Source organism: Lepidochelys kempii, chromosome 6 (assembly GCF_965140265.1).
Source record: "Lepidochelys kempii isolate rLepKem1 chromosome 6, rLepKem1.hap2, whole genome shotgun sequence".
Taxonomy (NCBI): Eukaryota; Metazoa; Chordata; order Testudines; family Cheloniidae; genus Lepidochelys; species Lepidochelys kempii.
The window spans coordinates 19,028,456-19,046,978 of NC_133261.1; the positions used below are offsets into that span (position 1 = coordinate 19,028,456).

At 47.0% G+C, this 18,523-nt stretch overlaps 1 protein-coding gene across 1 annotated transcript in view; it reads left to right on the forward strand.

The window, feature by feature from the left end:
* Positions 1–18,523, forward strand: part of LOC140912507 (NACHT, LRR and PYD domains-containing protein 12-like) — a 261,075-nt gene that overhangs the window by 30,112 nt on the left and 212,440 nt on the right. Inside the window, exons 2-4 of the mRNA XM_073346992.1 lie at positions 1,901–2,209; positions 4,315–4,353; positions 5,142–6,852. Coding sequence (XP_073203093.1) covers positions 1,921–2,209; positions 4,315–4,353; positions 5,142–6,852 — 2,039 coding nt within the window. The 5' untranslated portion in view covers positions 1,901–1,920. The remainder of the gene's footprint in view (positions 1–1,900; positions 2,210–4,314; positions 4,354–5,141; positions 6,853–18,523) is intronic.

The following is an 18,523-nucleotide window of genomic DNA, read 5'->3' on the forward strand; positions in this document are numbered from 1 at the left end:
AATGGCTATGTTCAGGTGTGGAGTACAATGAGCGGATACGGTGATGTGGACGGATCTACCCTCATTTGGTGTGATTTAATGTTCAGTGGATTTATGGTTCCAGTTCATATGGTCCAATGGAAAAAGTATCTCAGTCCCTTTCCCATAGTTGGTTCACGATGACATACCGGCTCACACCTCCTGGTACTGTCGGTGGCCGGTGATGTGTTTGATGTAGATGTCCCTGGGCCATCGGATGGTGTCCGAGACCATGAGGTGCTGCATGAGCCGTGCGTAGCGTCAACTGATCCCACAGGTCCGCAGCACACGCTCGTTGCAGGGGTCCCAAGCGCCCAGGGCTCCGACGATCAGGGCATCCATCTGCACCTTGTAGCCCTTCCCTCTCAGGGTGTCAGCCAGGGGGGCGTATTTTTCCATCTTACGAGCTCGGGCTTCTCGGAAGGCCGGGGTCCTGTTCTCAAAGGAGACCGTGATGTCGACGAGGATGATCTTTTTCTGGGCCTCATCAGTGATGACCACGTCAGGTCACAACTGGCTGTCAGTACCGGGAATGGCGCAGTTCACGGCGATCTCCCCCAGGCGTGGTGCGATGATTTAACAACAAACAACAGCAAACAACAAACACTGCTAGGCAGCAGTTCTACGGAAAAGGACCTAGGGGTGACAGTGGACGAGAAGCTGGATATGAGCCAGCAGTGTGCCACTTAGAGTCCTATTGCCCCAAAATATTCCCCCAAGCCTACACCCCCTTTCCTGGGGAAGACTTGAGCATATATCCTCACCAATTAGTTACAAAGTGAGTACAGACCCAAATCCCTGGGTCTTAGAACAATGGGAAAAAATCAGTCAGTTCTTAAAAAGAAGGATTTTATTTAAAGAGAAAAAGGTAAAAGAATCATCTCTTGTATAAGTAGGGGCATAGTGAGCAGATCGAGGGACGTGATCGTTCCCCTCTATTCGACATTGGTGAGGCCTCATCTGGAGTACTGTGTCCAGTTTTGGGCCTCACACTACAAGAAGGATGTGGATAAATTGGAGAGAGTCCAGCGAAGGGCAACAAAAATGATGAGGGGTCTGGAACACATGACTTATGAGGAGAGGCTGAGGGAGCTGGGATTGTTTAGCCTGCAGAAGAGAAGAATGAGGGGGGATTTGATAGCTGCTTTCAACTACCTGAAAGGGGGTTCCAAAGAGGATGGCTCTAGACTGTTCTCAATGGTAGCAGATGACAGAACGAGGAGTAATGGTCTCAAGTTGCAGTGGGGGAGGTTTAGATTGGATATTAGGAAAAACTTTTTCACTAAGAGGGTGGTGAAACACTGGAATGCGTTACCTAGGGAGGTGGTAGAATCTCCTTCCTTAGAGGTTTTTAAGGTCAGGCTTGACAAAGCCCTGGCTGGGATGATTTAACTGGGAATTGGTCCTGCTTCGAGCAGGGGGTTGGACTAGATGACCTTCTGGGGTCCCTTCCAACCCTGATATTCTATGATTCTATGATTCTATGAAAAGGACACTGCCAAACTTACTTGGGAGTGGGTCTTTTGCTCATGGTTTGTGCTATGAATCCTGTTGGTGGTGTTTCCCCAACATAATGCCACATTGTTTCCCTCCTTTATTAAAACAATTTTGCTACACTCAGACTCTGTGCTTCTGAGAGGGGAAATATTGCCTCTTATAGGCACCCGGGGGGTAGTATGTAATTGTCCCAGGTCACTGGGTGGGGGCTCGAACCGGTTTTGCATTGCATTATTGAAATGGAACCCCTAGATGCTGAATCCGGCCCTTGTTGCTGCCAACTCAGACGGGCAGCAGGGTTACATGTATGTGTACTGAATCACCATCTCAACAACACCATGAGATTCATAAATAATTGACTTTTAATTCTCCACTTATTTTTCAGATTATTGGTAATATTCTGCGATGACTACAGACAAAAATATGAAAGAAATCCTTCTAGATACACTGGACAATCTCTCAGCGGAAAAGGAAGGAGATCTTGAAAGATTTAAATTCAGCTTAGCAAATGCTAACTATGAAAAAAAAACAATCCCCAAAGGTCAGCTGCAGGAAGCTGACGATCGGTTGAAACTTGTAGACCTCTTGTGTGAATACTATAAGGAGCAAGGTGCAGTGAATGTAGCTATATCGGTCCTTGAAAAGATCAATTGCAGAGATTCTGCTGATAAACTCAAGGAGGCAAGAAAGAAAGGTAAGAAAACCTAATGTTCCTGCAACTTCTGAATCTCTCCCCCTTTTGAACATTCCCTGAAATGGGTGCAGGAGGAACAGCTACAGTCTAATTATTAAAACTGGTTGGAAAATGGATCTATCTCATAAAAATGTTTAGATTTTGAAATTTTGTTGCATCCCAAATTGAGACAGAAACTTAAACTTTTGAAGTTTTTCAAGAATTGAAATGTTCCAAAAAATGCTTCATTTTAAAAAAATGTGAAATGTTTTCATTTTGACATTTCTATTTTTTTATTAAATATAAATATAAGGTCTGGTCTGCACTATAGCTGTAAATCAGTACGTCACTACGTCGCTCCGGGCAACATGGTCATACCGACCTAACCCCCATGTACACAGCACTATGGCAGTGGTAGCCAACACAGCTACTGCCTCTCCGGAAGGCGGATTAACTAAACTGACGGGAGATTTGAATAATATTATATGAGACAGCGGAGACTGCGGGAACTGTGGGATAGCTACCCACAGTGCAACACTCCGGAAGTCGACGCTAGCCTCTGTACTGTGGAAGCACTCCGCCGAGTTAATGCATTTAATGCACTTAGAGCATTTTGTGTGGGGACACACACAAATCGACTATCTAAAAACGATTTCTAAAAAACCGACTTCTATAAATTCAACCTAATTTCGTAGTGTAGACATACCCTTAGAGTGCAGAATGTGGGGGCATTAGTTACCCCTGTCAGCTTAGTTAACCTTATTAGTTAACCTGTCAGCTTAGTTAAAGGGACACAGCGACATGTGGCAGCTATTCTTAGGGTCGCTAGGCTGGGACTTGGAGTAATGGGTGGACTTGGATGCCCCCCATAGGCCACTGGGAAAGTGGCCTATAATTGGACAGCCATAACTCTCAAGAAGGGGATCTGAATTACGTAGTGGCCTGGCTGAAGAGCTGGGGCCAGAAGGGCGCACAGAGAATGTATCTATTGCTGCCAGGGAGAAGCCCTGGGGCTACGGCCTGATACCGGGACTGGAGCTATTTAAAGACTGAAGATGCACCCGACCAGAAGGGGCACTCGTGAGAGGTCAGTGCCAGGCCGTTACAAGGAGGCTGCGGGGAAGGTTTGTGGCTGGTTCCCACTTACCATCCTGACCGTGCCACAGGGGGAGAGCAAGGGCCAGAGAGCAAGGGCCAGAGAGCACAGTGGGAACAAGCGACTGCCATGCAGCAAGGAGGAGCTGGAGCTGCTACCACTGAGGGAGGCAGTGGGGGAATTTGGGGGGCTGACTCCCACTCAGTCCCCTGACAGTGCGTGCAGCCCAGGCAGCCCTGCACATGCAGCCCCAGAGGGGCTGGGGGCAAGGGCCAGAGAGTGGAGTAGGGACCAGGCAGCTGCCCTGCAGGGAGGGGGAGCAGCAGGGCTCCCGGCTCAGCATGGCCAGGAGAGGGAAGACTCCCAGCATCCCAGTGGCTGGGAGCTGCCTCCTGCCTGGCAGTTTTGCCCCTTGGTTCGGGGAAGCTCTGTGCAGCAGCGAGGAGGAGCCAGAGCAGGAGCTGCTGCCACTGGGAGAGGAGCAGGGATCATGTTAGGCCAGGCAGTAATGAAGCTTCCGGCTGCTGGGCTGGCTGCCTCCAGCGCTGCTCCTCTGCCACCTGGATCTCTGGGATACACCCAGAGGGCTTCCAGGACCCAAGGCAAGCCAGGGCTATGTGCACACAGGAAAGCAATAGGGCTTGGATCCTAGGTCCCAGCTTAACACGGGCTCAAACCCTCCAGCCCTGCAAGGTCCTGGGACCCTAGATCTGAGGCCTAGGTTAGCACAATTGGTGCATGGACACAAGGGGGGTTAGACTGAGCCCAGGCTTACATTGCTGTGTAGACATACCGTACGTGGCTACTCCAGTGGTTTTAAAAAAAAGAGTATTGCTTCTGGTGGACGTTTTGAACAAGTCACTGAACTAGTGTCGCCAAAGAAATTCTCTTTGCCTGCCTCAATCCTGGGTTTACTAGGGAGCTTATTACTGCAGAGACCCCTGAACGAATGACTTGTCCTAATGTCCTGAACTGCGTGATACTCTGTGATTTTTGTTGCACTAACATTCATGTGAAATTTCTCTTTCAGCTTTGGGTCCTCAGCAAACACCTGAAACATCAGCAAATGGTATGTGACATTCAATAAGGAATTGCATTGCATAGTTACCAGTAATTACCAGCATTAGGCTAGGTCAGCCAGACATTGGATTTACTTGCAGAAATAATAAGTAACCCCTCAGAGCACAGTCTCGTCAGATCACGCCGGTTACGCAGGGTTGGATGGGGGATGAGGAAATGCATGGGGAGATCTCCAGGAAAGAATCAGGGGCTGCAGAACATGGTGCTGGTGAGGAGGTGGAGCTCTTGTCTCAGGCAGTACTGACCCCGTGCAGCAGCATGATGCTGGAAGGCCCTCTCCTGCTAGGGACGCCATCTTTTAAACAAGTCAAAATAACGAGAGGTCAACAGTTGTGGTCACTGAAAGTGCTGTGGGACTTTTTTAAACCTCTGAGCCCTGGACAAATTTTAAGTTATATTTAGTTCTGTTCTTTGCACCTAAATTCCCACTACTGTTTCAGTTATACCTGTCATTCTCCATCACTTTGTTACAGAGTGCCATTGTGCACTGTTAAACACCTGACAGGTTTCATCCTAGATATAGCTACATTTCAGTAACTGATGAAGTGATTCTTATATATATATAAATGCAGAGAGGGCCTGAGCCTACGCTTTTTTTCTCATATGACTAATTTCAGTGGGGCCACTGATGTGAGTAAGGATTGGGCCCAGAGTTAATTTATATCAGGATACCTTATGATGAAACATGCACTATAAACTTACTGAAACAGTATTCTTGTTTAAATGGCGTTATTGTAGCATTACAGTAATATCTAATGCTTCATGTCACTAACTCAGCTTACAGGGTGAAGTACAGAGAACATATACGAAACAAATACAGCGCAATAAAAGACATGAACGCTCGTCTTGGTGAGAATGTGAAGCTAAACAGCAGATACACAAAACTGATCATTGTAAAGGAACATCGTCACAAAAAGCAGAGAGAAAATGAAATAATGGCCTCGGGACGGAGACATGAAGAAATCATATCTAACTACGCTAGTTCCATCACCATAGGCCATTTATTTGAACTTGATGAAGATGGACAATTACCACAAATTGTCATGTTGCTGGGACCTGCAGGAATTGGAAAAACACTGACCGCAATAAAGATCATGTTGGACTGGGCAAATGGAGAACTGTATCAGAGCAGGTTTGATTATGTTTTCTACATAAATTGTAGGGAACTTAACTTTGTCAGTGAGCAGGGAAGTATTGAAGATTTGATCTTCAAGAACTGTGCTGATCAAAATGCACCAACTAAAGAGATTTTGATGAATCCAGAAAAACTCCTGTTCATAATTGACGGTTTTGATGAACTGAGATTTTCCTTTAATCAGTCAGAAAGTAATTTCTCCTCTGATCCCTGTGAGAAGCAGTCAGTGGAAATTGTACTGAGCAGTTTATTTAGGAAAAAAGTGCTTCACAAATCCTACTTAATAATTACTACAAGGCCAACAGCTCTGGAGAAACTCAAGCAGTGTTTGGAAGATGGACATTGTGCAGAACGTTATGCAGAGATTCTGGGGTTTTCTGAAAATGCGAGAGAAGAATATTTTCACAAGTTCTTTAGGAATGAAGAACAAGCAATAAAAGCCTATAACTTTGTAGAAGACCGTGAAATGCTCTTCACCATGTGCTTTATTCCCATTGTGTGTTGGATCATCTGCACTGTTCTGAAACAACAGATGGAAGCAGGTGAAGATCTTGCACAAACTTCAAGAACAGTCACTGATGTCTACGTGCTCTATCTCTCCAGTCTGATGAAAGGTCACAGCAGTAATTCAAAGCAACAGATACAAATGAACTTGAAGGGACTTTGTTCCTTGGCTGCAGATGGAGTAAGGAGGCAGAAAATACTCTTTGAGGAAGATGAAATCAAGCAGCATGGCTTAGATACAGCTGACTCTCTCTTTCTGAATGAGAACATGTTTCAGAAAGACCTTGACTGTGAACATGTCTACAGCTTCATTCACCTGAGTTTTCAAGAATTTTTTGCAGCTTTATCTTGTGTGTTGCAGAAAGAAGAAACAACAGTGGAAGATTCAGAAACTATTTTGAAAAATGTCAAGATGTTGTTGAAAAGGGATACAAACAATGGGAATTATTCCACATTAACAGTGCGATTCCTGTTTGGTCTTTTAAATGATGAGAGAAAGGAGGAGAGGGAGAAAATGCTTAGCTGTAAAATTTCACCACTAATTAAAGAAACTTTAGTAAAGTGGGTTGAAGAAAAACCCACTGTGTCATTGTTCAGTTATGTTGGTAAGAAGATGACTTCCTATCTTGAGGCGTTTCACTGTTTGTATGAAATTCAAGAAAAAAAAATTGTGCAGAGTGCAATGAATCTTTACACTCGGCTAATATTAACTGAGCATAACTTTACCAAAATGGATGAAATTGTTCTTTCATTCTGTATAAAGCATTGCTGTAAACTGGAGTCACTTTGTCTAAGACAGTGTTCCTTTCAAGATGAAGATATGCCAAGACCGTGCAAGCAGCCACGTCGGTGAGTGTTGTCTGAGCTCCAAAAACACCTACATAATTTAAGTAGTAAAACATACATTATTTTTTAAATGTTGATTCCCCCTGCCCTAGATTTTCGTAGCTCACAAATGGCTGAATGATCCACCATAAAAGTGACAGAATTTTAAGACTGTGGCAGGACCACTCCCCATTCACCCAAAATCTTAAAAGCATAGAAATAAGAAGTTAAGGGGAAAGACTTGTGCACTCCTTTCCACCTTCTTGTTGCCTACACACTGTCAATAACATACTACAGTGTTCCATTTGGCTTTCATCTTCATCTCCAACAGCTACCAAAAGCAATATGTACCCCAACTTCATCACACTTACACTCCAGTGCAAAACCTTATGGAGTGCTAGAGTGTGAAGCTAGAGGGAAGGAGAGATGAAGATGTGGATGGCTGTGATCTTTTTAGAGTTGGAGTGGGTGTTTCAGAGTCAGCAAGAGAAGGGGAGGAGAAAGGAGAGGAGTGGGCATGAGGTTAGACAGGATGGCAGCAGAGGGGCCAAGGTGGTGGAGGGGATGACTGTAGGAGGTAGACAGGGTGGGGATGGAGGGAAGGCCCAGGTTAGGGCAGATATGGTCAGAGGTCAGGAGGAGGTTACAGTTGGGGGACCTATATTTATTTGTGCTGGTGGGAGGAGATGGGAGATTGTGATGGAGTAGGTGGGAATTGTCGAGGGGTGAGGGAAAACAAGAAACGGGAAATAAGGTAGAGGGAGTGGAGAGGAGGAGCCACAGCTGCTCTGATGCAGAAGTGGGGGTGTGATGAGAACCATGGGTGATTGACAAGATTATGAACAGCAACAACAAAAACTCAAACAAAAAAAAAGAATTTCGTTACAAAGTTCTAACAAGTCTCTACAGAGCTCGTGCAAACTGAGATTTTTTTCAAGGTCTTATAACTTGGCCATATTTTATGTGGATTTTCATGCGACAGGGAGGCACATTTTGCTGTTCCCAAGGACCACCCTCCTGCCAAATTTAAAGTCCCTGCTCCAAAACATGGGGAGCTAGAGCCTCTCAGGGAAAAGGTTGCAAGAATTGTTTTTAACATGGGCAGAACAACCTAGTTCTCAGAAAAGGCTGAACCATTTCAGTGGCAACTTTCACAGTATTCAGCCCGGTGGAAACACCAAGCATGGAAAATTTCAGTCCAAATGGTTAAAACTTGGCAAAGTTATAAGCAACTGAAAACAGGGACGTTTCCAGCAATCGTAATAATAGGAATTGCTACCAGCTCTGCCTATAATAATTGTTGTATAAGCTCTGTCTGTTATAATGTATAGATACGGTGCCTTGCACTCTGGGATCCTAATCCTGGCTCGGACCTCCAGGGGCTACTGTACTGCAAATAATCAATGATAATCACTTTGGTTCTGTGCACTAGATCCCACCTAGGGGAATCCAGTGAATTGTTTTAACTTTCTTCTTTTTGTTGTTTCACTGACTGGAGAGTGGTAAAAAAAAAATTACTTTTTGACCTACGGTGAAGATCTCTATTTTTAGAGTGTCCTAATCCAGGAATCTCTTGTCCAATTTACTTGAAATTTGATAGAAAAATTCAACCTCTACCACAAACCTAACCAGACTACTCAGCTGGTGTTTGGCACCCACTTCCCCTTTGGGGAAGGAATATTTAAGTTGTTCAGGGTAAATGTTGGATCTCCAATGTGGCTTAAGCCCTAGTAATGTGCCAGAGACAGTAATTTGCACATAGGCAGTGGGTCTGGGGCTCTTTCCAAGCCAGAGTGTTTGCAGGCAGCCTGATGTGTAACTCAGTTTTGTTTTTCCTAGTTTTCAGATTGTGACGGGTCATATAGGCCCCACCCTGGCAAGGAGGAGATTAATGAGGGCCTGTGGATCCTGTTAGTCTCACCCTATTACAGCTGCAGCAGATGTTAGGTGTGGAGCTTGGAGTTAAAAGGAGACAGCCTAGCTCTGTTGGGTGCTGTCCAGGAAGTAGATCAGAGCCCTGCTTCCCTCTGTGAGGGAAGCCTGTTTACACCCAGGAGTCTGAGGTAGCTTTCCAGTTGGACGAGTCTCAAAGTGGATGGGACGACTGCCGACTGGGCCCTGGGGGACTGACGAAAGGACTGGCTATTGGAGACAGGCTCAGAGTAAAAGGGCGGGGTCCTGCTGTGGGGCGGCCCTATTAAGAGTTTTTGGTTTTCTTATTTTGGGACTTTAATACCTCGGAAGGCGAGAACTGAAGAGTGGCTTAGCCAGAGGGCGAAAGCACCACTGCCCTGGACCTCCCAAGAGGCAGTGGCTGATCATTGTAGGCCCTGAGGCAGGGTGCATCATGTTCTGGCAGGCCATGAGGCTTCTGTGGAGCAAACCCTGTCACACAGAAGATGAAGTGACGCCACTCTCCACACTTTACAAGGGTACAAGGCAGAGCTGGGCAAGCTTAACTCTACATTAAAAAACTTCTAGACAGCTAATATCAGTTATACACAGGTACTGTTTGTGGAGCATTTTATAGCATTTTAATCATAACCATAAATCTGTGCACCAAACCAAATGTGCCAACATATCTGCCACTGCCAAAATGCCACCACTAAATTTGAGGGATTTTTTCATCAAATGCCACTGTAGTATGGGGGCAAACTTCCCAAGGCTCAGAAAAAGAAACTCAGGATTTCAAACCTCACCTCTTCTAAGTGCTGCTTGTATCCCTATGCAATTCACTACCCTTTTCATTGACCAAGGTCATGAGCCCCAACCTTACAAGGCAGTTCCCAAAGACCTGCTGAACACACCCAGTTGTTTAAAGAAACTGGCAGAGAGATTATGTAGGGTCACTGCTGGGACAGACCTCAGCTCTTTCACACAACAAACCCCAATTCTATCCGCTGAATCATACTGCTTTTCAGGTTTGTTACAGAAGCAAAACTTGTGTAAATGCCTATAAACTACATTCCTCTCCCCAAGCCATGGATAGAATCCAAGGTTCCTGATCAACAATATTCTACTGCTGATTAGTAAATACTTGAGGAACCCTCTGTGAAAGTGTTTGTCAAGACCTCCTCCAGTGGCTGGTTTACAAGAGTGCTAGCAATTACTCCTGTATTCTTACTCCTAGTGGTTGGACTTTGGCGCCAGGAACTAGAGCTAGGGTCAGAGATGGAGTCAGAGGATGAATCAAGGGTCGAATCCAGAGCCAGAGTCGGGGGTAGGGCAGAGAAGCAGGGATTTGGAACAAGGCAGAAAAACAGGAACCAGGAGTGGAGGATGATCTGGGATAAAGACAGCAGGAACCAGGAACAGGCTGGGAGGCAGGAACAGGCAGGAAGACAGGGCTAAGGAATCAGGCATGTAGGCATGGTCCAAAATGGTAGCCAGCCAGGGATCCGGCAACTTGCATCCTTCTGGCTTAAGTAGTCCGTCCGAGCTAATTGTTGGGGCTGGATGTCTCCCCCAATCAGAAGCTTCATGGACAGAACCCTTTGTGAACTAAAGCTCCTCCAGCCCCCTTCTCCACTGATTCCAGTTGTAGCCTTTTATCTTATATTCGTAGGGTCTGATGGATGCATTGCCAATTCATCATCAGTAGAGGAACGGTTCCTGCTGGAGTTTTCCAGTAGAGAATCTCAGAGCCCTCTTTCATCTTGTGATTCTGACTGCACCTAACACTCTGCATGTGCATGAAAGTATCAACCCACTTTTTCCTTACTTGTATTTTATCCCCCAAGAATATTGTGCAACACTGTTTTTCATAGGTTGTTTATAGTTCCTTTTATTCTCATTAGTATCTATGAACAATGTGTACCCTGCGGTTACGGCACATGTTGGAAAAATGTGAATACAAGGTATCTTGTAGTAATTTACTGTATATTGCTGTTAATTTTTCTCACTACCACCCATTGGCTCATCTTTTCTCAGAATCTTGGGGCATCAGGTCATTCTTTGGTCACTTACTTATGTCAAGCATTTCTTAAGCCTAAGGCCTAATATGGCTAAGCCGACATTTTATTTCGGCCCTACTTTACTTAGATACCTAAATATATATTGATCACTTCTAAATACTTATCAGTCTTATATTTCTATGATCCTTAAATCTATTTAGCATGCAATGATTATATATAACATGCTATATGAGTTAATCATAACATCACACAACATACAATGAATAGGGTTGCCAGGTGTCCGGTTTTCAACCAGAATGCCCGATCAAAAAGGGACCCTGGTGGCTCCAGTAAGCACCACTGACTGGACCATTAAAAGTCCAATCAGCAGCACAGCGGGGCTAAGGCAGGATCCCTGACTGCCGTGGTTCCGCGCAGCTCCCGGAAGCAGTGGCATGTCCCCCCTCCAGCTCCTATGTGTAGGGGCAGCTAGGGGGTTCCGCACGCTGACCATGCTGCAAGTGCCAGCTCTGCTGTTCCACGGCCAGTGGGAGCTGTAGGGTAAGTGTCAACACACGGGATGGTGTGCAGAGCGATCTGACCACGCCTCTGCATAGGAGCCAGATTGGGGACATGCTGCTCCTTCTGGAAGCAGCCTGAGATAAGTGCTGCCCAAAGTCTGCATCCCTGCCCCCCTTATAGAATCACAGAATATCAGGGTTGGAAGGGACCTCAGGAGGTCATCTAGTCCAATCCCCTGCTCAAAGCAGGACCGATCCCCAACTAAATCATCCCAGCCAGGGCTCTGTCAAGCCTGCCCTTAAAAACTTCTAGGGAAGGAGATTCCACCACCTCCCTAGGTAACGCATTCCAGTGTTTCACCACCCTCCTAGTGAAAGTTTTTCCTAATATCCAACCTAAATCTCCCCACTGCAACTTGAGACCATTACTCCTTGTTCTGTCATCTGCTACCGCTGAGAACAGTCTAGAGCCATCCTCTTTGGAATCCCCTTTCAGGTAGTTGAAAGCAGCTATCAAATCCCCCCTCATTCTTCTCTTCTGAAGACTAAACATCCCCACTTCCCTCAGCCTCTCCTCATAAGTCATGTGTTCCAGTCCCCTAATCATTTTTGTTGCCCTCTGCTGGACACTCTCCAATTTTTCCACATCCTTCTTGTAGTGTGGGGCCCAAAACTGGACACAGTACTCCAGATGAGGCCTCACCAATGTCGAATAGAACGATCACGTCCCTCGATCTGCTGGCAATGCCCCTACTTATACATCTCAAAATGCCATTGGCCTTCTTGGCAACAAGGGCACACTGTTTACTCATATCCAACGTTTCATCCACTGTAACCCCTAGGTCCTTCCCTGCAGAAACTGCTGCCGAGCCATTCAGTCCCTAGTCTGTAGCGGTGCATGGGATTCTTCCGTCCTAAGTGCAGGACTCTGCACTTGTCCTTGTTGAAACTCATCAGATTTCGCTTGGCCCAATCCTCCAATTTGTCTAGGTCCCTCTGTATCCTATCCCTGCCCTCCAGTGCATCTACCACTCCTCCCAATTTAGTGTCATCTGCAAACTTGCTGAGGGTGCAATCCACACCATCCTCCAGATCATTTATGAAGATATTGAACAAAACTGGACCCAGGACCGACCCCTGGGGCACTCCACTTGATACCAGCTGCCAACTAGACATGGAGCCATTGATCACTACCCGTTGAGCCCGACAATCGAGCCAGCTTTCTATCCACCTTATAGTCCATTCATCCAGCCCATACTTCTTTAACTTGCTGGCAAGAATACTGTGGGAGACCATGTCAAAAGCTTTGCTAAAGTCAAGGAACAACACATCCACTGCTTTCCCTTCATCCACAGAGCCAGTTATCTCGTCATAGAAGGTAATTAGATTAGTCAGGCATGACTTTCCCTTGGTGAATCCATGCTGACTGTCCTTGATCACTTTCCTCTCCTCTAAGTGCTTCAGAATTGATTCCTTGAGGACCTACTCCATGATTTTTCCAGGGACTGAGGTGAGGCTGACTGGCCTGTAGTTCCCAGGATCCTCCTTCTTCCCTTTTTTAAACATGGGCACTACATTAGACTTTTTCCACTCATCCGGGACCTCCCCCGATCGCCATGAGTTTTCAAAGATAATGGCCAATGGCTCCACAATCACGTCCGCCAACTCCTTTAGCACTCTCGGATGCAACGTATCCGGCCCCATGGACTTGTGGTCGTCCAGCTTTTCTAAATAGTCCAGGACCACTTCTTTCTCCACAGAGGGCTGGTCACCTCCTCCCCATGCTGTGCTGCCCAGTGCAGTAGTCTGGGAGCTGACCTTGTTCGTGAAGACAGAGGCAAAAAAAGCATTGAGTACATTAGCTTTTTCCACATCCTTTGTCACTAGGTTGCCTCCCTCATTCAGTAAGGGGCCCACACTTTCCTTGACTTTCTTCTTGTTGCTAACATACCTGAAGAAACCCTTCTTGTTTCTCTTAACATCTCTTGCTAGCTACAACTCCAGGTGTGATTTGGCCTTCCTGATTTCACTCCTGCAAGCCCGAGCAATATTTTTATACTCCTTTCCTCCTCATGTTATTCTCCCAGGGGATCTTGCCCATCAGTTCCCGGAGGGAGTCAAAGTCTGCTTTTCTAAAGTCCAGGGTCTGTATTCTGCTACTCTCCTTTCTTCCTTGTGTTAGGATCCTGAACTCGACCATTTCATGGTCACTGCCTCCCAGGTTCCCATCCACTTTTGCTTCCCCTACTAATTCTTCCCGGTTTGTGAGCAGCAGGTCAAGAACAGCTCTGCCCCTAGTTGGTTCCTCCAACACTTGCACCAGGAAATTGTCCCCTACATTTTCCAAAAACTTCCTGGATTGCCTGTGCACCTCTGTATTGCTCTCCCAGCAGATATCAGGGTGATTGAAGTCTCCCATGAGAACCAGGGCCTGTGATCTAGTAACTTCTGCGAGTTGCTGGAAGAAAGCCTCGTCCACCTCATCCTCCTGGTTCGGTGGTCTATAGCAGACTCCCACCACGACTTCACCCTTGTTGCTCACACTTCTAAACTTAATCCAGAAACTCTCAGGTTTTTCTGCAGTTTCATACTTGAGCTCTGAGCAGTCATACTGCTCTCTTACATACAGTGCAACTCCCCCACCTTTTCTGCCCTGCCTGTCCTTCCTGAACAGCTTATATCCATCCATGACAGTACTCCAGTCTCTGTTATTCCAATCACATCATAATTCCTTGACTGTGCCAGGACTTCCAGTTCTCCCTGCTTGTTTTTCAGGCTTCGTGCATTTGTATATAGGCACTTGAGGTAACCTGCTGATCGCTCCTCTTTCTCAGTACGAGGCAGGAGCCCTCCCTTCTCACGCGCTCCTGCTCGTGCCTCCTCCCGGTATCCCACTTTCCTGCTTACCTCAGGGCTTTGGTCTCCTTCCCCTGGTGAACTTAGTTTAAAGCCCTCCTCACTAGGTTAGCCAGCCTGCTTGCAAAGATGCTCTTCCCTCTCTTCATTAGGTGGAGCCCATCTCTGCCTAGCACTCCTTCTTGGAACACCATCCCATGGTCAAAGAATCCAAAGCCTTCTCTCCGACACCACCTGCATAGCCATTCGTTGACTTCCACGATTCGACGGTCTCTACCCAGGCCTTTTCCTTCCACGGGGAGGATGGACGAGAACACCACTTGCACCTCAAACTCCTTTATCCTTCTTCCCAGAGCCACGTAGTCTGCAGTGATCCGCTCAAGGTCATTCTTGGCAGTATCATTGGTGCCCACGTGAAGAAGCAGGAAGGGGTAGCGATCTGAGGGCTTGATGAGTCTCGGCAGTCTCTCTGTCACATCGCAAATCTTAGCTCCTGGCAAGCAGCAGACTTCTCGGTTTTCCTGGTCGGGGCGGCAGATAGATGACTCAGCCCCCTGAAGAGAGAGTCCCCGACCACCACCACCCGCCTCCTTCTCTTGGGAGCGGTGGTCGTGGAACCCCCAACCCTAGGACAGTGCATCCCATGCCTTCCAATTGGCGGAGTCTCCTTCTGCTCCCTTCCCTCAGACGTGTCATCTGGTCCACTCTCCGCATTAGTACCTGTGGAGAGAACATGAAAACGGTTACTTATGTGTATATGCCCTGCTGGTACATGGATGTTCCCCTTTTTCTTCTGGAGGTCACATGATGCCAAATTTTTTCACCATCCTTCTGTCCCCGATGTGCAGCCTGCTCTGAATCTTCAGAACCTTGTGCCTGTAGAAGCCTATCCTGACATCCGTCCAGGAAATCTTCAGTTTCTCTTATGCAACGCAGGGTCGATACCTGTTGTTCCAGACCTTGAACCTTCTCTTCCAGTATGGAGACCAGCTTGCACTTTGTACAGACAAAGTCGCATCTGTCCTGTGGAAGAAAGACAAACATAGCACATCCAGTGCAGGTCACAACAGCTGAACACCCCCTATCCATATTACCTTCCTTCTACAAGCTTCCTCAGGAGTTGTAGTAATTACTCAGAGAATCCGGCAAGATGTAAGCCTCAGTGGGCTCTCCCCAGGCGAATTCCCAGGCAAACTCCTTTTGTTCGCTGCTCAGCTGGTTTGCAATTGACTGTTTTTTTATGCAGTTAGGCCTACTTAAGGCTCACCCCTTCCGCACCCCAAGCTGCTGCCCCAGCCATGATCCCCCTCCTGCCCTCCAAACCCTCGATCCCAGGCCGGAGCACCGTCCTGCACCCCAAACCCCTCATCCCCAGCCCAGAGCCCACACCCCTAGCCAGAGCCCTCACCCCTTTGTGCCCCAACCCCCTGTCCAAGCCCTGATCCCCTCCTGCCCTCTGAATCCCTTGGTCCCAGCCTGGAGCCCCCTCCTGCACCTCAAATCCCTCATCCCTGGCCCCACACCAAAGCCCACACCCCCCAGCTGGAGCCCTCATCCCTCTGCACCCCAACCCCCTTCCCCAGCCTGGTGAAAATGAGCGAGTGAGTGAGAGTGGGTAGAGAAAATGACAGAGGGAAGGGGGGTAGAGGGAGCAAGGGTGGGGCCTCAGAGAAGGGGTGTGTCAGGTCCTTGGAGAGTTTTGGGGAGAGAGAGAGAGGTGGCCTTTCATGTAGGTACCTTGTTTTAACATCGGGGGGTTCCCTACTTATGGTTTCTGCTCAACAGGAGAGATACTGTGCTCTAGGTCCGATCATATGAGGGTGAGCAGGTTTTGGCAGGGACATGTCCCCAGAGAGTTATGAGGCTTGAGGATGTAGGAGGTTTTAGGTTTCGAGTCTTTTGGTCAGTATTATATTCTCCCTTCTGGGACAGAGCATCGGCCTTGCTATTTTCAGTTCCTGGATGATAGAAGATTAGAAAATCAGAGCAAAAAAAGAATAAGGCCTAACCAAGTTGTCATTGGCTGAGGACCTTAGCGCTGTGCACATACTCTAGTGTACACCTGGATGCAGTACCAGGCCCCTTCTAGATAGTGATGCCACCCTTCAAAGGCAATCTTAATTGCCAACAGTTCTTTGTCTAAAATGCTGTAATTTTGCTGTGTGGTGTGAATTTTCTGAAGTAAAAAGTCCATAGATGTAGCAATTGTTGATGACTGTGCCTTTGGAATAGCACCACTCCAGTTGCCAAGCTGGAAGCATCCACTTCAATAGTGAAGGCTTGCGTGGCATCAGTGTGGACCAATACAGGAGTCGTGATAAACGTGAGTTTTATTTTCTTAAAGGCCTGTTGGGCCTTGGGAGAGCAGAGGATCCCTGTGTTTTTCTGGAGCAGGGCAGTAAGGGAGCAATCTGCTCTGAAAATATCAGGATGAACCACAAATAGAAGTTTGCAAACTCCAGGAAATGGTGTAGTTCATGAACATTCTATGGCACTGCCCATTTGAGGACTGCCTTTACCTTGTGTGGCTCTGTTTCAATACCAGTGGGACATAGGATGAAGCCTAAGAAATCTATGCAAGATTGATCAAAGGTGAATTTTTCTAGCTTAGCGCAGAGGCCATGTTAGTGTAGCCTCTTCAGGATGGAACAAAGTACATGGTTGTTGTTCAGCTTTGTCCAAAAAAAATATGTTATCCAGGTATGCTATGATGTATTGGTCCAGAGTGTCCCAAAGTATGTCAATAATAAAATGCTGGAAGGTTGCAGGTGCATTTGTCAAACCAAAGGACATCATGAGCTACTTGTAGTGACCGTACTGAGTTCAAAAGACAAGACTTCCATTCGTCCCTAGCTCCAACATTTACTAGGTTGTACTCCCACCAGAGGTCTAGCTTTGTGTATACCCAAGCGGTGCTTACATGGTCCATTAGTTTGGGAATTAGTGGTAAGAGGTATCAGTTTCTAATGGTGACCTGTATCAGGACCCAGTAGTTCGCACATAGTTGGATTCTTCTTCTTCTTCTTTTTTTTTCAAACTAAGAGAACTAGTACCCCAGCAGGCCAGGTGAACTTACAAATAAAGTCCTTGGATAGGTTATCCTGAAGGTAAGTGCACAGTGCAGCCATCTCGGGCTCAGACATGGCATATATGCAGAATGCCTGAAAAGAATGTTTGCCCCTGGTTGTAACTCGATTGGGCAATCATAGTCCCTGTGCTAGGGCAGGGAGTCTGTTTTTTTTTTCTCCCAAAGACATCATTGAAGTCACTGTATTTGAATGGAAGTTGAGGACTAGTTCAGTGTGTGGCTCTGCCAGGCCAGCTACCCTGTCTTGAGACCACTAGGGAACTACTGTCCTCTGCCCACTTCCTGCCATTGAGCAGTGCTGCCTGCATAATCCTGAGCGAAAGTTGACTTTTAGTGCACATTAGCAGAGAAAGAGGTTGTGGAGGGCCAGTCATGAGATTGCCAGGATGAGAGGGAAGTGTGGGAAATGGATGGCACTGAACTGTAGGGTCTCTCAATGCCTTTGGATAGTAACCTTGAGAGGAACAGTTTCTGCGGCCACTGGCCCAGAGAATAAAAGGGAACCACTGAGTCCAGAATGGGCTTGGGCCACAGGGGAATTTCTAGTGCCCAGGCTGGTTTTGTGGTGATAATGTTGTATGCTGAGCCAAAGGCAGTGAAGGGCCACTGTGGAAGGAGTGGTTGGGGATGCTCTGGGATTCATAATTCAATTGGCATTTATAGGTGTGATGCCAGTCAAATGGAACTGGCACATGTTCTGATCAGTTTGGGACTTACACTGTCAGGATGCCTAGGCTAGCCCCCTTTGAGCCTGGGGTGGTTTTTTCCCCAGATTCATTTGGGGTTAGGTCCTCATGAGACAGGTGGAGATAATGTGGCCTCCCTAACAGCGGGCCAGGTCTACCTACACTGGCTCAATTGATGGAGCAGAATTTGATAATGGGGAACATGGTTGTGATGCCCCTCTTCTTTCTTTCTGTCACTCACGTAGACTATTGTCTATCCAAATAAAAAGATCTACAAAGGTGTCCATCCTTGACCTCGTCCTGCAAGCCCCATCAAAACTGAAACAATTGGGCTGCCCCACTCCATTCTATGTCCAATATGAGGCAGTAGAAGTGAGCTGTTTAGAAAACAGCTGTGCTTGATCTCTGTCGGAGTTTCTTCAGGGTAGCCTCAGTGGAGTGGTGGTGGTTGGGTCATCAAAGATTCCTCAGCCATCCTGTGGATCACGACCCAGGAGAGGGGCCTTCCAATCTAACCAAGGCCTCAGGGGACCCATGCCCTGATGTGGAGATCCCTGTGGAGGATGTCCAGGCAGAGTTGGAGAGCAATGGGGACTTTCTCCACGAACAGAGGGAGGACCCTACCTTAAGCCGAGCCTGCGAACAGGCATC